This window comes from Capra hircus, chromosome 15 (assembly GCF_001704415.2).
Source record: "Capra hircus breed San Clemente chromosome 15, ASM170441v1, whole genome shotgun sequence".
Classification (NCBI taxonomy): Eukaryota; Metazoa; Chordata; class Mammalia; order Artiodactyla; family Bovidae; genus Capra; species Capra hircus.
Window position 1 is genome coordinate 4,014,010 of NC_030822.1, and position 22,467 is coordinate 4,036,476.

The 22,467-nt window shown below is 40.2% G+C and overlaps 1 protein-coding gene across 1 annotated transcript in view; it reads left to right on the forward strand.

Moving 5' to 3' along the window:
* Positions 1–22,467, forward strand: part of LOC108637647 (fatty acid desaturase 2-like protein FADS2P1) — a 42,565-nt gene that overhangs the window by 18,101 nt on the left and 1,997 nt on the right. Inside the window, exons 3-10 of the mRNA XM_018059082.1 lie at positions 4,783–4,980; positions 7,130–7,231; positions 10,439–10,564; positions 14,661–14,721; positions 17,318–17,391; positions 17,553–17,650; positions 19,282–19,378; positions 21,263–21,342. Of these exons, the coding sequence (XP_017914571.1) occupies positions 4,783–4,980; positions 7,130–7,231; positions 10,439–10,564; positions 14,661–14,721; positions 17,318–17,391; positions 17,553–17,650; positions 19,282–19,378; positions 21,263–21,342 (836 nt within the window). The remainder of the gene's footprint in view (positions 1–4,782; positions 4,981–7,129; positions 7,232–10,438; positions 10,565–14,660; positions 14,722–17,317; positions 17,392–17,552; positions 17,651–19,281; positions 19,379–21,262; positions 21,343–22,467) is intronic.

Here is a 22,467-nt window from a genome sequence, read left to right on the forward strand (position 1 = left end):
TCTCTAAGGAAAACATAATCCTATTCATGGTTGAGAGCTATAATTGTTCATTATCTAAAACAGTGTTGATCCCTGAGGGTAAAGAGCTGATATGAATTTTCTTTGTGCATCTGTGATTACCCAGAGATATGTATATAGACAATTAGTGTTTGAGCACAAAACTGAATGTCAGGAAGTACAGGCTAAAGTCCAGCTTCCATCGCTTGCTGAGGATTTCACATTAATCACTCTTCTGGGCTTTAGCGATCCCCAAAAGTACAGTGACTGTGATGGTAAAATCAGCCAAGCTTGGAAACACCCTGTTGCTGTTGTTCAGTTGCTAGGTTGTGTCTGACTCTTTGTGACCTCATGGACTGCAGCATGCCAGGCTCCCCTGTCCTTCACCATCTCCCAGAGCTTGTTCAAACTCTCATATCCACTGAGTCTGTGATGCCATCCAGCCATCTCATTCTCTGTTGTCCCCTTTTCCTCATACCTTCAATCTTTCCCAGCATTAGGGTCTTTTCCAATGAGTCAGCTCTTCCTATTATGTGGTCAAAGGATTGGAACCTCAGCTTCAACATCAGCCCTTCCAATGGATATTCAAGACTGATTTCCTTTAGGATTGACTGGTTTGATCTTCTTGCAGTCCAAGGGACTCTAAAGAGTCTTCTCCAACACAACAGTTCAAGCATCAAGTCTTCGCTGCCCAGACTTCTTTATAGTCCAATTCTCACATCCGTACATTACTACTAGAAAAACCATAGCTTTGACTAGACAGTCACTTGTTGGCAAAGTAACGTCTCTGCTTTTTAAAATGTTGTCTAGTTTTGTCTTTTCTTCCAAGGAGCAAGCCAGGTTCAGTTTCATGGCTGCAGTCATAGTCTGCAGTGATCTGGGAGCCCAAGAAAATAAAGTCTGTCACTGTTTTTATTCTTTACCCCATCTATTTGTCATGAAATCATGGGACCAGTTGTCATGATCTTCATTTTTGAATCTTGAATTTTAAGCCAGCTTTTTCACTCTCCTCTTTCACCTTCATCAAGAGGCTCTTCAGGTCCTCTTCTCTTTCTGCCATAAGGGTGCTGTCATCTGCATATATGAGGTTATTGATATTTCTCCTGGCAATCTTGATTCCAGCTTCTGCTTCATCCAGCCCAATATTTCTCATGATATACTCTGCATAGAAGTTAAATAAGCAGGGTGACAGCATACAGCCTTGATGTACTCCTTTCCCAATTTGGAACCACTCAGTTGTTCCATGTCCAATTCTCTTACTTCTTGACCTACATACAGGTTGCTCAGTAGGCAGGTAAGGAGGTCTGGTATTCCCAGTGATTGAAGAATTTTCCACAGTTTGCTGTGATCCACATGGTCAAAGCCTTTAGCATAGTGAGTGAAGCAGAAGTAGATGTCTTTTGGAATTCCCTTGCTTTCTCTATGATCCAACAGATATTAGCAATTTGATTGCTGGATTCTCTGCCTCTTCTAGATTCAGCTGGAACATCTGGAAGGTCTTGGTTCATGTATTGTTGAAGCCTAGATTGGAGAATTTTAAGAATTCTTTTGTTAGCATGTGAAGTGACTGCAATTGTGCAGAAGGTTGAACATCCTTTGGCATTGCCTTTCTTTGGGATTGGGATGAAAATTGATTTTTCAGGTCCTGTGGCCACTGCTGAGTTTCCCATGTTTGCTGGCATATTGAATGCAGCACTTTAACAGCATCATCTTTTAGGATCTGAAATAGCTCAGCTGGAATTCTATCACCTCTGCTACCTTTGTTGGTAGTGATGCTTCCTAAGGCCTACTTGATTTCACACTCCAGCATGTCTGGCTCTAGGTGAGTGATCACAAAACCATCATGGTTATCTGGTTCATTAAGATCTTTTTTGTATAGTTCTTGTCTGTATTCTTGCCACCTCTTCTGGATATCTTCTGCTTCTGTTAGGTCCATATGGTTTTTGTCCTTTATTGTGCCTATCTTTTTATGAAATTTTCCCTAATTTTCTTGACGAGATCTCCAGTCTTTCCCATTCTATTGTTTTTCTCTATTTCTTTGCATTGATCAGTGAGGAAGGCTTTCTTGTCTCTCCTTGCTATTCTTTGGAATTCTGCATTCAGATAGGTATATCTTTCTTTTTCTCCTTTCCCTTTCACTTCTCTTCTTTTCTCAGATGTTTGTAAGGGCTCCTCAAACACTGCTTTGCCATTTTGCAGTGATTGTCCTTGGGGATGATTTTGATCACCACCTCCAGTACAATTTATGAACCTAGGTCCATAGTTTTTCAGGCACTCTGTCTATCAGATGTTATCCCTTGAATCTATTTCTCACTTCCACTGTATAACTGCAAGTGATTTACTTTAGGTCATACATGAATGGCCGTGTGGTTTCCCCTACTTTCTTCAATTTCAGTCTGAATTTGGCAATAAGGAGTTCATGATCTGAGCCATAATCAGCTCCTGGTCTTGTTTTTGCTGACTGTATAGAGCTTCTCTATCTTCGGCTGCAAAGAATATAATCAGTCTGATTTTGGTATTGGCTGTCTGGTGATGTCCATGTGTAGAGTCATCTATCATGTTGTTGGAAGAGGGTGTTTGTTATGACCGGTCTGTTCTCTTGGGAAAACTCTGTTAGCCTCTGCTGAGCTTCATTTCGTACTCCAAGGCCAAGCTTGCCTGTTACTCCAGGTACCTTTTGACTTCCCTTGCATTCTAATCCCCTATGATGAAAGAAAGCTAAGCGCTGAAGAATTGATGCCTTTGAACTGTGATGTTGGAGAAGACTTTTGAGAGTCCCTTGGACTGCAAGGAGATACAACCAGTCCATCCTAAAGGACATCAGTCCTGAATATTCATTTAAAGGACTGATGCTGAAGCTGAAACTGCAATACTTTGGCTACCTGATGTGAAGAACTGACTCATTTAGAAAGACCCTGATGCTGGGATAGATTGAATGTGGGAGGAGAAGGGGATGACAGAGGATGAGAAGATTGGATGGCATCACCACCTAAATGGGCATAAGTTTGAGTAAGCTCCAAGAGTTGATGATGGACAGGGAAGCCTAGCATGCAGTAGTCCATTTGATCACAAAGTGTCAAACACGACTGAGCGACTAAACTGAACTGATGATAAAAAGAACATCTTTTTTTGGTGTTCTAGAAGGTCTTGTAAATCTTCAGAGAACCATCCAACTTCAGCTTCTTCAGCATTAGTGATCAGAGCACAGACTTGGATTACTCTGCTAGTGAATGGTTTCCCTTGGAAATGAACAGAGATCATCTTTCATTTTTGATTTTGCACCTAAGTACTATATTTTGAACCTTTTGTTGACTAGCACACTTGTGTGATCTATTAAAGTTATCTGTGGCCACCAGCATTCTGATGTTCATGGGGTCTTTAGAGATGAGCCCATCCAGACCCTTCCCAGGTATTGGATCATTTAAAAGTTGTATCAGTGAATCTTGAAATGAATTTTCTTGCTTCTAGGATTGGTCATAGCTTTTTTTTAATTAATATTTCAAATTTTACTCTTTTCTTTTACATCTGAACAATCAAGTTTTCATTCTCACACCCTGGTCACTTTTCCCAACAGTCTGAGTTTCAAACCCACTATAGTTATTAAGCTAAGGAGATATTTCTTCCCACGCCTTTTGCTGACTCTCGAGTATGTGCAAGTTCATAAATCCATGCTAGCACTTGACGTACATACGTAAGCACAGTACATGTACACAGAGTGAGGACTCCTTCAGCCAATAGACACACCACAAATACCACAGGACACCCTGCCTCGTTCCTGCAGAGCTTCTGAGCATCTCACAAGAAATTCATCCTTTGAGCTAATCTAAGTGAACGCTATCTTTCATAGAGGAGTCTTTTGCACACACTAAACAGATGATAACATAGAAAGTAACACAGATCCGTATAGATAGCAAAGTTCCCCAAAGTATAATCAGAGATCAAACAACACATTGATTTTAAAAGGCAATTATTATTAATAGCTACACACTTCTACATACAACACAGACAAACAACAAGGACCTACTGTTCGGCAGGGATCTATATTCAATATCTCATAATGGTCTACAACGGGATAGAATCTGAGGAAACAATATGTGTGTGTATATATATATATGATTTGCTGTACACCTGAAACCAATACAACATTGTTAATCAACTATACTTCAATAAACCTTTTGGTTTGGAAAAGTAGAAAATTAATTTAAGGGGTTTTCCCTGGCAGCTCAGTTATTAAGACTTCTCCTTTCAATGCAGGGGTTGCAGCTTTGATCTCTCGCCAGGGAATCCAGATCTCACATGCTTCACAGCCCCAAAAAATACAAAAACGTAAAATAAAAGCAATATTGCCACAAATTCAATAAAGACCTCAAAAGAAATTATCTGCATCAAATTTGTTTAATTAATCAGTTTTAAAAAGAATTGTTAAAGTTATGTATCTGTTCACTGAACCTCCTCCATCCCCCCAAAAAGAAGTAAGTTATAAGTCCCATTACAATGTGAGGACAGTTTACAAATCACTACTCATTTGTCTCTTCTCCAAAAAAAAAAAAAATATATATATATATATATATATTATCATAACTTGTTTTAAGCATTTTGTTTTCTGTTAAATTTTTAAGGTTTCGTTTTGTTTAAATTATGCCTAATTAAATTTATTAAATAAATAAATGTCTATTCATAAAATTAAGGTATCATACATTGATAAAATAGATTAATAATATGTGCTCATCTGTGCTCCCTTTCCACTGAAGGAACTAATTCCTTTCTTGCATGCTTATTTCACAGTCCCGGTTGGTGGAAGATTTCCAAGAACTGCGGAGGACATTAGAGACCTTGAATATGTTCAATGCCAACCTGGGGTTCTTCTTCCTTCACCTCGCCCAGATCTTGATTTTGGAGGCCCTGGCTTGGGTAATAGTGTGGCATTTTGGCAGTGGCTGGCTTATCACAATATTCATTTCTTTTCTTCTCATGGTTGCTCAGGTAAGTAGGTATCTTAAGCCCAGGCAGTGGCTCTATGGGAAGCCTCAGAATTTTTCTTCTCTCTTTACACGGGTATCAGTGGCTGCCTGGCACTTCCTGTCAAGCTAAGTTATCAAAACCCACAGGGCCCCAGTTCTCTTATCTGTAACATGGGGTAACAATTTTTTATGGAAATATTCTGAGGAGAACTAAACAAGTTACTCTGTAGAGTACTTAGCACAGAGACTGGCATGTGGTAAATATCCTTGACAGTTGCTGCTCTTTGCCCGACATAATCCGCACAATGTCAGTAACTGCAGTTTCTTTCTAGGCCACGTAACCTTCACCTTTGTCTTTCATTCATTAACCAACCAACATTTTTCATGGTTGTTCAATGATTTTGTTAAGATTATAGGCACACACATGAGCTTATTTTGTTCTCTTTTTAATCGCTCAGTTGTTTCCAACCTTTTTGACCCCATGGACTATATAACTGGCTCCTCTGTCCATGGATTTCCTCAGGCAAGAATACTGGAGTAGGTTGCCATTCCCTTTACCAGGGAATCTTCCTGACCCAGGGATCAAATCCGAGTCTCCCACATTGCAGGCAGATTCTTTACTGTCTTAGCCACCATGAAGAAAGGAAGCCCCACATTAATTTATACCTATACGTGTGTGTGTGTGTATATATGTGTGTGTATATATATATATATATATCACTATTTATACATGCTGTTTAAACATTCTTCTACTTTAAAAAAAAGATTCTACTAAAAAGAAGTTATATATCTGTATTTTTTTAAAAAATTACCTGAGACCATGGCCAAAAGCCTCATTTCACCAATACTTATCAATACACCAGTCTATGAAGAGAGTCTATTTATTATTACATGTTAATAGGATGGTTTTTCCAGTGGTCATGTATGGATGCGAGAGTTGGACTGTGAAGAAGGCTGAGGGCCGAAGAATTGATGCTTTTGAACTGTGGTGTTGGAGAAAACTCCTGAGAGTCCCTTGGACTGCAAGGAGATCTAGCCAGTATATTCTAAAGGAGATCAGCCCTGGGATGATTTCTTTGGAGGGAATGATTCTAAAGCTGAAGCTCCATTACTTTAGTCACCTCATGCTGAAAGTTGACTCATTGGAAAAGACTCTGATGCTGGGAGGGATTGGGGGCAGGAGGAGAAGGGGACGACCGAGGATGAGATGGCTGGATGGCATCACCAACTCGATGGACATGAGTCTGAGTGAACTCCGAGAGTTGGTGATGGACAGGAGGCTGCGATTCATGGGGTCGCAAAGAGTTGGACATGACTGAGCGACTGAATTGAACTGAAGGATCATGTATTCTACCAGAAATGGCAATCAGCAACTGGCATGTAGCAGGGCAATTGATAAGTCCTTCGAATGAAGCACAGATCTCTGAAGGTGGCATTCTATGACCACAACACTGTATTGTGGACACAAAGGGAAACACACCTGACCCTGCACTTGGGAAATGGTCTTCCAGGGGAGGAGCTGGTCATTGAAATATCTAGATATGATATAAGGCAGAAGGAAAAGAAACAAGCATGTGCTGTTGGAGCAGAAAGAGCTATCTAATTCTAATTGAGGCAACTGGGGATGATTTCATGGAGAATTAACATAAGTGTTAATTACAAAATTTTATCTGCTCATTTTTTTCTTGAAAAGTCAACTTGCTTTATTCTTTGAAAAACAACTTTTGGAATCAAGAAAGGAAACAATATTTGACTGCTTAGCATTATCAGGAATTTTACGTGTATTCAGCTGCAAAACAGCTGAATGAGCAAGGTATATTATAATCCCTGCTTCTCAAACAAAGAACTGAGTTCAGAGGTACTGACTAGCTTGCCAAGAGTTGTATAACTTGTAAAGTGGTGAAGGACAGTTTAGAGCCCTAGTCAACCTGACTCCAAAGGCATCCTCCTTCCATTTCACACTGGAGATTGTGACAGTTGAGAGAAGAGTATTGTCAGCTAACAGAACCACCTGTGCAAAGGCACAGAGATGGGAAAGAACACAGCAAGTGAGACAGATACACACAGAGATCTCTCAATATTCCCAGGGGTTCCCAAGTCTACCAGAGGGCTCACTTACTACTTTCTTCTTAGCTTGTCAACTTCTCTGACAGTAATCCTGTCTCTTCTAGGCTCAGGGTTTATTTCTGCAACATGACATGGGACACCTTTCCATATTTAAGAAGTCCAAGTGGAACCTCCTGATGCAAAAATTTGTGATGGGTCATCTCAAGGTACAGAATGTTCCAGGAGTATGATGGGATTCTGAAAGTCATTTCACTAAGCAGTGCTTTCTACATACACTTATCAGCAAAAAATGTTACTACACACCCCACAAGTAAATGTAAATATACTAACAATGTAGTGACTATACGCACACACACACACACACACATTATAACATATATGCTAAAATTAGAATTTTAAATGTTTAGGAGAAATGGTTAATTTTATTTAAGAAGTTCTGTTTTTTCTTAGCCAACAAACTATTTGGCCCAATTCCTGGTACACCATTAAAGAACCACTTCTCAGGATGTATACCCTATAAAGTCATGAGTAGAGATATTCTTAGAAGGGATCTGGACCTGTACTTCTAGAAGGCTAGGGGAATCCAGCAAACCATTTAATCCTGGGAAGACAATGTACAAATAAAAGAAATGATGCAGAATAGATAAAAGTTTAACAGAAGAGAGAAACCATGGAAAGTTAGATGGCTCAGTTTAAGAGTTGAGGGTTGCAAAACCCAGACTGCTGGAAAAAGCAGGGGCAGTTGGTCTTATCCCCCTCAGATATGCTCCAGAAGGACAGGAACACTATCCTATGCACCCCTGAAATGCAGCACCTAACAGAGTGCCTAACACACAGTAGGCCTTCAATAAGCATTTGTTGAATGCATGAAGGAATGGATGGATGGATGGAATGATGGATGGATAGATGGACAGATGCTAGATAACAGGACATGGATTGATGAAAGTAGGTTTTAGCCCAGGCTCTGATAATGCTCACTGTGCAACCCTGAACAAGTCAGATTCTATCTCTGGCTCTCAGTGTTCTCATGTCTAAACTAGCACTTCAACTGGATATCAGCTTTTCTATGATGTTCTAGGATTTGGTGAGAAACCAAATGACAGAATGATCTCTGTTCGTTTCCAAGGTAAACCATTTAGAATCACAGTAATCCAAGCAGAGCTAACTCTGCTAGCCTTTGCCCTGCTTCATTTTGTACTCCTTTTCAGTAGTCTTGCCTTGATAACCCCATGAACAGGATGAAGTGGCAACAAGATATGACACTGAAAGATGAAGTCCCAGGTCAGTAGGTACCCAATGTGCTACTGGAGAAGAGTGGGGATGTAACTCCAGCAAGAATGAAGAGACAGAGCCAAGGTGAAAACAGTAGTGAGCTGTGGATGTGACTGGTGGTGGAAGTAAAGTCCAGCACTGTAAAGAGCGATATTGCATAGGAACCTGGAATGTTAGGCCCAAGAATCAAGGCAGATTGGAAGTGGTCAAACAGAAGATGGCAAGAGTGAGCATCGACCTTTTTGGAATCAGTGAATTAAAATGGACCAGAATGGGCGAATGTAATTCAGATGAACATTATATCTACTACTGTGGGCAAAAATTCCTTAGAAGAAATGGAGTAACCGTCATAATCAACAAGAGACCTAAATGCAGTACTTGGATGCAGTCTCAAAAATTAAAGAATGATCTCTGTTCATTTCCAAGGCAAACCATTCAATATCACAGTAATCGAAGTCTATGCCCCAAACACTAATGCCGAAGAAGCTGAAGTGGAATGGTTTTATGAAGACCTACAAGAGCTTCTAGAACTAAAACTGAAAAAAGATGTGCTTTGCATCAAAGGGGGCTGGGATGTAAAAGTAGGAAATCAAGAGATACCTGACATAACAGGCAAGTTTGACCTTAGGATGAATGAAGCAGGGCAAAAGCCAACAGAATCTTGCCAAGAGAACACACTGGTCACAGCAAATAACCTCTTCCAACTTTATTATTCTTGTATATATTTCAAATATTTTCATTTTAACACAAAAGAAATATAAAAATTATTTTTTCATTCTGAGGCTTTGAATCTAGTATGTATTATATCCTTACACAGCCCCCTCAATTTGACTGGTCACTTATTAAGTGCTCAGTGGCCACACATAGATAAGGGCTACTCTATTGAGCACTGGAGATCTAAAATACACATTAATCATTTTTTGAGAGATGTCATATATTCAGTAAAAGCTATGACTATTGCTTATTCTTTTATAAATGATTAACATAATATGGGAAGGGAAGAGAAATTTAATATCTCAATATGCCAGTATTCTACATACAGCAATTCAGGTCTCCTTAAACAACCCATGCAGGTAAATGTCATTGTATTATACTATATTTACTGAAGATGAAACTGAACATCAAAGGGTAGATAATTTCCCCAAACCACACAGATGCATTTATACATCCAGTGGATGCAAGTAAGTTGATGTGCTTCAAATCCTTTTCTCTGTTAAAACCTTAAGATTTTCACTGAAAGAGAAAAAAGTCCCAAACAACTTAATCAGAGATGATATGAGCTCAGCATCAACTAAAATACTTTTATTCTTTCATATGTAATGAGATCATTGAAGCTTGAACAAGTGATGATCTTAGGCAAGCCCCCATAGGAGATGACTTCAGATCCATGCTTCTTTAAAATATTCATTGAAGTAGGAACCCTGGGGCCATTTTCCCCCCAGAACTAATTAGTTTTAGAGCTGAAGTTTCTTTATTTATAAAATAAGAAGTGTTCTATCTGCTCTACCTATTTCATGTTACTTTTTAAAAGGAGGACAAAAAAAAAAAAAAAGAAAGATGGAAAAACATTTCATTTCAATGGTTTTTATTCTTCTTCATTATCAGGAGTTGTTTTAACCTGGAATTTGTGTTCCTGGGTAAGATAATTATTTGCTGGTAAGCGTTTAGAGCCTCTAGGCAATGAATCATTCTGTGACCCAGGAATGAGGGGTGGCGGCATGTTCCAGGAATCCATATCCTAATTAAACTTTGGAGATGTAGGCAGAAAACTCTGATTGTTGCTATTCAGATGCTGGTCAGGTCCGACTCATTGCGGCCTCATGAACACAGCACACAAGGCCTCCCTGTCCATCACCAGTTCACAAAGTTGCTTTTTTCATGTCCATTGAATGGGTGATATCATCCAACCATCTCATCCTCTGTCGTCCCCTTCTCTTCCTGCCCTCAGTCTTTCGCAGCATCAGGGTCTTTTCCAGTGAGTTGGCTCTTCCATCAGGTGGTCAGTATTGGAGCTTCAGCTTCAGCATCAGTCCTTCCAATGAATATTCAGGGTTGATTTTCTTTAGTTTTGGAAAACTCTGATAATGAAAGATATTTCAGGAGAGAAATCTTGCATCTAATGAATGTTCTTTTCTCCTTAGGGCTTATCTTCAAAATGGTGGAATCACCGGCACTCCCTACACCATGTAAAAACAAACATCTACCCCAAAGACCCAGATATTGACACAGGCCCACTTTTTGTTCTTGGAGACTTACAACCTGTCGAGGTATGTTTAGAAATCCTAAGCACTAGAGAAATGTTTCAGGAAGTAGTTCTTGGAAAGCTCTACGCCTTTGTCTTGAGGAGATCAGGCTGGAGATTCTGGCTTCAAGTATGTTATCAGAGCATCTCTTTTTAAGTCCAGGATATAGATTGTATTTATTTTTAATATAAATTTATTTATTTTAATTGGAGGTTAATTACTTTACAATATTGTTTTGGTTTTGCCATACATCAACATGAATCTGCCACAAGTATACACATGTTCTCCATCCTGAACCTCCCTCCCTCGTCCCTCCCCATACCATCCCTCTGGTCGTCCCAGTGCACCAGCCCCAAGCATCCAGTATCATGCATCAAACCTGGACTGGTGATTCATTTCATATGTGATATTATACATGTTTTAATGCCAAATCATCCCACTCTCGCCCTCTCCCACAGAGTCCAAAAGACTGTTCTATACATCTGTGTCTCTTTTGCTGTCTCGCATACAGGGTTATCGTTACCATCTTTCTAAATTCCATATATATGTGTTAATATGCTGTATTGGTGTTTTTCTTTCTGGCTTGCTTCACTCTGTATAATAGGCTCCAGTTTCATCCACCTCATTAGAACTGATTCAAATGTATTCTTTTTAATGGCTGAGTAATACTCCATTGTATATATGTACCACAGCTTTCTTATCCATTCATCTGCAGGATATAGATTTTAAATAAGTGAATCTGGTGTTGTACGAAAAGAAGAAAATGTGGAATGAATGACTTAATGATCTTAAAAGTCATTCAGGCTAAATCACATAGAAGGCATGGCAGTACATTCAACAAGTGCTAAATCATGAAACATCTATATATCTAGTTATGTCAACTAATTCAAGCTGTTGGAGGAAACTAAGCTGTTATTTTTAGTTTAGGTTCGTTTTGGTTCATTTATACATGAAACTCAGCTCAAATGCTTCATAATACACAGGACCTCGCCTCTAATTCAGATTTCTTAAGGAAAAGAAAAAGGAAGGCAAACTCCAGGATATCTCAGCTGTTGACTTTCTTAAACCTCAGCTTAAAAACCAGCACGTAAGGATTATTACCAAGATTTTTAGAGTCTGCTTTCAAGATAGAAGGCAGAAGGATAACCACAGAAAGGTATCTTTCCTTGAGAAGAAATGATGGATCCTGAGAATTAAGTGCTTAGGAAGAGGCTCTGTTTCCTTCTGGAAGAATTTAGGAGCTTTCTAAAAACAAAGGAGTGTAGCTTGGTCACTTGCTGTGCGGACTTTGTCGTAACCAGAATTGTGCAACTTTCTCAAAATAGGTTTTCCCAGTTTGGAAATTCTTCAAATTTAGGAAAAGTCTCCTGCCAAGATATAAAGAAAATAAGAGAAAGAAAGAAACCTTGACTGCATTCTTCAGTCAGTTGTTCTTCACAATGACTCCACAAACAAGTCAGAGCTCTCCGAAGTTTGCAAACTCCTAAAGTGAAGTTGTTCAGTCCTGTCTGACTCTTTGTGACCCTATGGACTGTAGGGATTTTCCAAGCAAGAATACTGGAGTATTCTTCATTTCCTTCTCCAGGGATCAAACCTGGGTCTCCCACATTGCAGGCAGACTCTTTACAGGCTGAAGCCACCAGGGAATCCCTGTGAACTCCTTGGCTGATCACTAAACTTATGACATTTTGACTTCTCTCCTCATTCCCTCACAGCAATGGAGATTTGTCTCACTGGAGTTCATGAGGCAGCCTGGCCCCCTCCAGAAGTCCCTTCTGTAGAACTGTATTCAGTTCACATGCTGCCTCTTCACAGAGGATGGAGACATCATCACTTCTCCATCATTCGAGAGACATATCCCTTGAGGCTTAGGTTTCTATTTACTGTAATTTCAAAGCCAATGCACACCACATTACTTACAATCAGTTAATCTCTAAATTCAGCTGTTTTGCAGCACAACTAATCCTGATAAGCCTTAGACGTTTCTGTTCTTCCCATTTTACTGTCAGTCTTTCTACCACTTTCTTCAAACATTCATTCCTTTGACAAGTATTATTTAAATCCTCTAGGGCCAGGTCCTGTGCTCATTCTCTGGAAAAGTTAGACTTCTCCTTTGGAACCATACTCATAAATCAATCCTTCACCTACATTTGCCAACTCTCCAAAATTCTCCACCAACTCCCTCTTTCAAGTTTCCTACCACTTAAATATCCAGAAGCTTGGGAGTAACTGCAAATAACTATCATTACTTTATCACCATGACATTTATTTTTATTTATGATAGTAAGAGAACCAAGGGTCAAGTCTAATATCTAAATAACAGAAGAAATATATAGAAGGGAAGTTATCAAAAGAATGGGAAAAGCAAAAAATTAAACATGGCTCACAGTATTTTAACTGAACATAAGGTAAAATTATAGAGGGGGGTTGAATTATCATTTATTCATTAATTCCTTCAACTAACGTTTATCAAGCGTCTCTTAGGTTATAGAGATAAACCATTACTTCTATGCCTCCTCTCAAGATATTTGCTGCCTTTGTGCATTTGGGCACAGACTAAATTAACTAAGAAGACTCCTAGGAAATGAATCAATTTCCCAGTGGTAAGATTATATATTATCAAGCCTTAAAATGAGTAAACCACAGCATGAGATCCATGATGGAATTAAAGGATGAAAGATGAAGTAGATAACAGAGTTATGACTATGCGCTTTATAATGTAACTATTCAACAAATATCTGTTAAATGGATAAATGGATACAAGCAGACTGAGCTTCAAACAGAATTTTAAGCACATAGGTTGAAGAAGACCTTGAAAACATCTCAGAAATATTTCTCCTCCATCACCATTCTATTTATACCAGGACAAAAATTTTAAAATGGCTCCCATGAGAATAATAATAAACAATCAGTTCAGTTCAGTTCAGTCGCTCAGTCGTGTCTGACTCTTTGCGACCCCATGAATCGCAGCACGCCAGGCCTCCCTGTCCATCACCATCTCCTGGAGTTCACTCAGACTCATGTCCATCGAGTCCGTGATGCCATTCAGACATCTCATCCTCTGTCATCCCCTTCTCCTCCTGCCCCCAATCCCTCCCAGCATCAGAGTCTTTTCCAATGAGTCAACTCTTTGCATGAGGTGGCCAAAGGACTGGAGCTTTCAGCTTTAGCATCATTCCTTCCAAAGAACATCCCACGGGCTGATCTCCTTCAGAATGGACTGGTTGGATCTCCTTGCAGTCCAAGGGACTCTCAAGAGTCTTCTCCAACACCACAGTTCAAAAGCATCAATTCTTCAGTGCTCAGCCTTCTTCATAGTCCAACTCTCACATCCATACATGATCACAGGAAAAACAATAGCCTTCACTAGATGGACCTTAGTCGGCAAAGTAATGTCTCTGCTTTTGAATATACTATCTAGGTTGGTCATAACTTTTCTTCCAAGGAGTAAGCGTCTTTGAATTTCATGGCTGCAGTTACCATCTGCAGTGATTTTGGAGCGCCCCCCCAAAAAAAAATTCTGACTCTGTTTCCACTGTTTCCCCATCTATTTCCCATGAAGTGATCGGACCAGACGCCATGATCTTTGTGTTCTGAATGTTGAGCTTTAAGCCAACTTTTTCACTCTCCTTTTTCACTTTCATCAAGAGGCTTTTTAGCTCCTCTTCACTTTCTGCCATAAGGGTGGTGTCATCTGCAAGTGGAATAAACCATCCCTGCAAGAATTGCCCACATTTAAATAAAGAAAAAGGCACCACAATATTTCCTTCCCCTTCAGTTCTGGTTCCTCAGTGCCTTCACTTTGACAGTAAATGAACTCTGAACAGATGGCTCTTTCCATAGAGATTCTACACACACACACACACACACACACAGAGACACAGAGACACACACACACACACACAGACACACATGCATGCACACAGACACACACACATATGCACACACACATGCACACACACACATACAGACATACACAGACACACACACGCACTCACACATACAGACACTCATGCATGCACACAGACACACACACGTGCGCACACACACATACACACAACCTTGAGTATAACAGAAGTCTATATTGTTCTTACTTGCATTCTATTCTCTCTCCACTCAGTATGGCAAGAACAGAATCAAATTCTTCGACTACGAGAAGCAGCACCTGATCTTCTGCCTGGGTGAGTCACCAGAGAGCCACAATCCTTATCACCCTGTTTCCTGGAAGCAAACAGCTGTCGAGCCAGAAGGCATGACTGAAATGCTCCCACAGAGAGACGATCCCAGGCCTTGTGCCACGAAAAAGCAGCCTGTTTTATTTCAGACTTACTTGGGTGGAATCTGAAGAGGAAAACAGAAGAGAGATTAAGCATTCTTAATGGGCATCTCATCACTCTGGCTACTGTACAGGGAAGGTGATGGTCCAAGAAGGATGGGAGGCAGGATGCCAATCGAGGGGTCTGGTGTCTGTGACTCTCGTCCTGGATAAACTAAATGCAATACTTATCAAGAAGAAAATGACAGTGGTATATGGATAGGGAGGAAAAACAGGAAAAGAACGCTCAAGCACTGACAGTAGGTGCCAGGAAAAGCAGAGTCTCATGAATAAAAGTCAGCTATAGAGCTTCTGTGTGGAAGAAAGTTGACTATTCCCACAGCTTACATACAGCTGTAGAAGGTATTTTAGTGGACAGATACACACACACACACACACACACACACACACATTTAATAAGACAGGTCGGGATATGTTCTAGGCTTGAGAGAAAATAGAGTAGCTGAATAATGCTAATAACAATACAAATATTAGAAGCAAAAGTGTTTTGCTCTTAACCAAGTCAAACTCATGATTGCTCACGAAGAAAAGTTTAGGACCCCAAAATATGCTCATCTGAAACACGCTTACTCATTTGGAAAAGAAACCCAAATTAGGAAAGATTCCAAACATTTCCTATAGATCAGTGGCTCTCAACTAAGAGCATTGCTGCCCCCAGTGGGACGTTTGACACCGTATAGATACTCTTTTGATTATCGCAACAAAGAGGGAAGAATGGTATTGACACCCATGGGGCAGAAGCCAGGGATGTTATGAAATGTCTTATAGTACACAGAACAGCCCTGAACAATAAAGAATTATCTGACCCTAAAATGCCAACAGTGTTAAGATTCAGAAACTGTTACAGACGATCTGGCTTGCCCAAACATTGGCCACCAAGGGTCATCTGTCTCGTGCCTGACCAGGATAGCCTGTAAGTCCATTTTCTGAGACACAAGGCTCAACCACCACTGTAGCCTCTTCCAGGGCTAGAATTCTGAGGACTTCTCCTAATGCAGTTATTCCCTTTCATGATCAAAAAGGATGTGGAGGACATTGGTGCCCCAGTTTGAAAGGGAACTCTTTCAGGCCAGACAGATGTATATTCACATAAGAAAAAACTGTTGGAATCTCTTGTCTGAACTCTCCTCCTGTGTGTAGTAAACAGCCTTAGCTTGTGAGGAATGGATAAATACTGTAGCTCGCTGCAGAATGCCCAGCTTACAAACCACATCATCCTCAGGAGCTGTTTCATTTTGTCATTTTCTTTCAAATGTCTTCAACGTAGTATGACAGGTACAAATGAGTCATACTCAACCTGTCAGAGAGAGATGAGGCTTGACACTTCATAAAGGTGGCGAGACAGATTTCATACAGATTCCTGTAGTAGGGAAAGGTAATTCAGTATAGGCTGAGCTCAACTCTCCAGAAATGAAAGGCGGGAGACTTTTAAAACACTGGGACATGCTAATGGGAATCAGGGAAAGAGGATAAAGGGAGGGGAAGCTGGTCAAGTGGTTAAGCCACCCGTGGCTTCTCACTGGTGCTTATCAAAGTCAAACTCCCACCCTCCCAGAGGCTGCAGGACAGAGCCCAATCTTCAAAGATTGTATATCAAAGGGATAACTCCCAAGTCCTTGAGAAAAACATTTCTGGGTCAGAGAAGATCCATCTCAGAGGGACAGATTAAGAATTTTATAATTGTAAGTTTTCTAACAAATGATTGAAGAAAAGGTCAGAAGCCTACTGAACAAGCATTAAGTTCTTTAGACAGTCTTGAACTTTCTCAGGCAGGGACTTTAAGGTGTCAGTGACATCCCAGGAGCACGGCCTTAAATTGTTCTTAGAAACTATTTCTAGCATTTGTGTGAGTTTCTTAGCGTGTAGGGTGGAGAAAATCATTTGTGCTGACAGTTTGCAGACTCTGAAAATCTATGGGTCACGTTTGAAGCCTAGCTAGGACGGGGACTCAGAGCATCTGACTAAATTTTGATTAAGAAGAGAGTTGTCAAAACCTGAAGGGTCTGCATATTACTCCTACCTGCTCCAGGCAACTTCACTGGTCCTGGGGGAGATGCAGGTATGCTCTGCATCTGCCACCTCAACATATTGTGACAGGGCCCAACATGAAGGATCGTGAAGAACTGACGGATTCCAGGGACCTTGAGAAAACTTGAAAGCTCACAGCAGAAGCCCTTCCAGGATGCCTTCATGGAATGACTCAGATCTTCAAAGCTTCCCTAGTCTCCTTAAGGGAGCTTGAACCGAAGGCCCAGTTCACCCTCAGAGACTCTGAAAGCCCAGCAGAATCCAGGATGTGGTTGTGGATCTCCACCATGCATCCTTCTCAGGGGCAATACTCCAGGGGCAGCATGCTAGGAGATCACCTCCCACTAGGGATCAATCTACTCATGTGTTCACTATCTTCTTGCTGTTTTTTTTTTTCTTCTTCTTTTTTTCAGTTTCCCCCTTTGTCATACCAGTATATTTCAACCTGGGGTCTATTCTAGAGATGTGCCGCAGAAGGCACTGGGAGGTGAGTAACTCGATTCCTTCTCTAGAGCTAGATCAGGCTGGTAGAAAAGGGGAAGGGTAACTGCTTGATCCTTTCCAGATGCAGCTTCCTTGAGTATAAGGATATAAGACTTAACCAGTTTTATTTCCACTAGCTTAACTTTCAAGCACTTCTTTCTGCAGGACATTGCCTGGGCCATCTCATTTTATATCCGCTATTTCATCACATTCGGTCCTTTCTGTGGAATCTTCGGAACCATGATGCTCATATATTTAGTCAAGTAAGAAAACAATAATATTATCCTACACTTATTGCCTGGATGGTCCTCTTACCTTTCTTACTTGATCTATTTATGATTAGCAAAGGTTTGCAGTTTATGACACCAGACTGCATTCTTGTAGCTGAGACACTTCAAGAAAATGTGGGATAAAACAGCTGAAATAGTTGAATGAGTTTCTGGGAAACTGCATTTGCCCAGTCTTGCCTTTTTTCCCATGTGATTAATTCCCAATTACAATATAGTAGTCCCTCAGCATCTGAGGAGGATTAGTCCCTGGACCCACCTCAGTTACCAAAATCCAAAGATATTCAAGACCCATAGTCATCTATCCATATATGTGGTTCCACAACTGTGGATTCAAGCAACCACTAATCTTGTAGTACTGTGTGTTTTCTTAAAAATATCCATATTTAAGTGGACCTGCATGTTTCTTAAAGGTCAACTGTATTCTGCCTGATCACCAAGTCCTTCAAACTGTAATCGAGCTGGACATCATAATTCTTACCAAAGATAACAGGAGGCCAATCTTTTTAAATTTATTTTACAACTACAGATTTTCCCCAAATCAAAATGACTTTAAACTGAATAACCCTCTTCAACTTCCCAATGTATTCCTTCCTCATTCATTTGCATTACTATTAATAAAATAACGGTAGCTACTATGCATCAGGCAATTTGCTAAAGGCTTTACCTTGTGGGCTTCCCTGGTGGCTCAGACAGTAAAGCGCCTGCCTGCATTGTGGGAAACCCGGGTCAATCCCTTGGTCAGGAAGAACCCCTGGAGAAGGAAATGGCAACCCACTCCAGCATTCTTGCCTGGAAAATTCCATGGATGGAAGTGCTGATGGGCTACTGTCAATGGGGTCGCAGAGAGTCAGACACAACTGAGCAACTTCATTCACTTTACATGCATTATCTTATTTGATGTAATCAAAAATGCACAACCAGGCAATGTAGATAGTATCAATTTCATTTTTATGATAAGAGAACTAAAGTTCAGAGAAATTAAATCCCTTACTCAAGAGCAAATAAGGGCCAGTGGCAGTGCCAAATCAGAGCTTATACTCAGTTCTATCTGATGACAACAGCCAAGCTGTTAATCACTTTGCATATATCTTTAATTTGTTGTTGCTTTAGTTGCTAAATCATGTCTGACTCTTTTGTGACCCCATGGATTGTAGCCTGCCAGGCTCCTCTGCTCTGGGGATTTTACAGGCAAGAATACTGGAGTTGGTTGCCATTTCTTTGTCCAGGGGATCTTCCCAACCCAGGAATCAAACCTGGATCTCCTGCATTGGCAGATGGAATCTTGACCACTGAGCCACCAGGGAAGCCTGACCTTCAGTTATCTAGGTATCTTCTGAGCCTAGCACCAATGCCTACAGAAAACACTGGGGACACTGCTCTGGTCCAGTAGGCTGCAAGACAGGTAGTGTGACTGAATGCCTAGTATGCCATCTTTAGATATAAAAGGTCTGCAAAAATGAAGAACAAACCACCACCACATGATGGAACCTTTGAGTCACTGCCATTTCCTCTACTGCTCAGCCAGATCTGCCCGTGGTTACGCAAGCCCAGTGACTGGAACTTAGACTCCCCAAGGAGTGATCATATCTTCTTATTCTCTTAAGGTTTTTGGAAAGTCCCTGGATTGCATATGTTACCCAGATGAGCCACATACCAATGAAAATAAGCAAAGAGGAGAAGCGGGACTGGTTCAGCTCTCAGGTAATAATGCTGTTCCGGGAAAACATCCACCAAAGCACTCTGATTACTGTCTGCTTACCTCAAATAATGTTTATTGGAGGCTTGCCAGGGGCCAGGCACTGTCAACTGCTTTGCACGTAGCTACATGAGATGTAGCTACATGTACCTACATGCTCGGAATATTCCCGCTTTGCAGATGATAACATTGAGGTATGAAGAAGCTGCACAACTTGTGCAAGGTCACACAGCTAAGTGGCAGAAGCAGGTTTTGTTTATTTATTTGGCCACACTGTGCGGCAGGCAGGGTCTTAGTTCTCCTACCAGGGATCAAACCTGTGTTGAGCACAGTCTTAACCAGTGGACCAGTGGAAATTCCCTAGAAGCAGGTTTAAAACCTTAGCAGTTTGATTTCAGAACCTTGGCTTTTAACCAAGGCTTAATAAACTACAGTCCAAGGGACAATCTAGCCCAGTTTTTATTTTATTTTTTTAAGTTTTATTGGCACACAGCCACACTCATACATTACGTATTCTCTATGATAGTTTTCATTCTAAAACAGCAGAACTGCGTAGCTGTGATGCAGAATTGAAACAGTTACTGGGCGGCACTTTACAGGCAAGGTTTACTAAACCTGCCTCAACATGATATGATCTTTCAATGAATCTCACACTCCTAGAATAACAGAAGGGAGAACCCTGGAATCCCCCTCATTTCATTGTACAGATAGTGGGGCCCAGAGAGGAGACTCAGTATTCTCAGCAAGCATGCTGTTAACGATTAAAAGATTCATGACCCATGCAGAATACCACTGCCTCCTAAGCCTGACACTGGCTATGCCATGATTAACTGGAGAATCCAGTCATCATACTGCTTCCTTCTCCATGCTCATTTGCAAATTCAGTGGACATTCCACACAGTAGTGATTCTCAATCTTTTTGGTCAAGAAACCACTCTTAAAACTTATTGAGAACATAAAAGAGCTTTCGTTGCTGGAGGTTATATCCACTGATACTGTATTTGAAATTGAAACTGAGAGTTTTTAAATATCTATTAATTAATTTTAAAATAACACGATAAAGCCGATAAAGGTTAACATCAGAGTGATTACATCATCCCATGTTTAACAGCCTCTGGAAAAAACCATGCTATAAGCGTGCATGAATGAGAATAAAAAAGGCAAATCCTGTCTCAGAAGTATTATGGGGATCATTTTGACCTTGAAGATCCCCTGAAAGTGTCTTAGGGACCCCAAGGTGCTCTAAAGTACACTCAAGGAACCCTGACATAAAGCAGCTGCAAAAATACCATTCAAAATGGCAACAACCCTAACAAAAATTAAATCTTAGAAAGGCACTGAATAAAAGTCACATTCATAAGCATTCTAAGTAGTCTGAAGAATCCTATGAACTTTGTACAAAATAAAATACAGTAGATTAAAAAGGAAGCTACTTGTATATATTAATAAATGTATTTCTATGCCCAAAACTCTTGATTTAAGCCCTTGCATGCTTTATTCCCCATTTAGAAGTCCTTTACGTCTATTCTGTGGTAATAATATTCAAACTCCTATAATTTCTACGAGTCCTGCAATCCCGCTTCCATCTGCCAAAGTCCTTACCCATGATACCTTAGTCTTCTGATTTTGAGGGCTGATAGTGACTTAGTCCTGTCAGATCCTATTCACTTCTTCATATCTGTTGCCTTATCAATACTTCTTAGCAAAATGCCTATTTTCTTTATAATTGTAAGGTCCCTGAGACCTGGGACTTATTTTTATCCCGCATGGTTTGTTACATAAAATACGTACTCAATCAGCACTTGTTGAATGATGGATAAACAAAAGAATAACTAAATATCTTGTTTGATACGGGTTCATTTATATCTATGTAAGCTTTTTCTTCGCAGGTCTTGGCCACCTGTAATGCTGAACATTCCTTTTTCAATGACTGGTTCACTGGGCACTTGAACTTCCAAATAGAGCACCAGTGAGTAACAGAAATAGTTTATGATAAAGGGCAAGAGCTGTTACTAATAACTGCCCTCTATAGAGTCCAGAAAGGAGCAGTAGACTCACAATCTTAAGGGGAAAAAATGAACCAGGATTCTCTAAAGGATGCTATTTTTCAATTAACGACAATGATAGATAAGGGAAGAAAGAAATGAAGGAAGTGTCACAATTGCAAGTAAATGGAGTGAAATCTTGGAAAAGTATCAGTGACTCAGTTTCCAGATTCCTATGGGCTTAGGAAATGGTGATGTCTTTGCATTTTCTTTGTTGGCAAAACCTAAGAAAAATCAGGACACTTGAGTAACCAACTTGTGTTCAAACTTAACTATGCTATAATTCAAATATTTATTTATCTGTGTCTTTAGAGCCAAGTTTACAAAATAATTAATGAAGTGGAGTCCCTGCTGCAATTTATACATGGTATCTGGAAATACTTTGCCAATGGGTCAGTTACAGAGAGAAAATGGGTAGTTCACACCTTGATGCAAGTTAAAACACTGAGAGTCAATTTCCCCAGAGTGTCAGGGGAAAGGCTTTCCACATCTCTTTGTCTAACCATGTGAGTCTATGATAGTCAAAGAAAGAACAAGACCTTTATTTGTACAAGGAATTTTTTTTCATTCTATCTCTCATATTAGGGCTTGAAAATTTCAGCAAAACAAAACAAAAAGATTATTACTCATAGTTTCATTAAAGGAGAGGTTTCCATCTGAGACGATCATCTGGGAGACTAATGAAAACTTGGGATTAAAAATCATCTCTCCTCACTTCTTATTCCTTTCCTGGGACTTTTAGTTATTTCCCATTACTTAATAAACATTAATCTATTCTTGCTAGGAAGGTAGAAAGAGAGACTAAGACAGAGATTAGCAGGGGCAGGGTGGGCAGTTCAGTATTTCCAGTTCTCTAGGTAGTTCTAAATGGTAGAAAGTTCTAAATGATTTACTTTCATTGGATCAGGTCAAAAATAACAAGTCGATGGAGCTAAAACATATTCTCTTAGTTCTTCCTAAACATTTGCCACCCACAAGGCTTGTAGAGGTTTAAGGGATGAGATGAGCCTGGCAGCAAGTTTAATTTCCCAGAACAAATGTATTGTGCA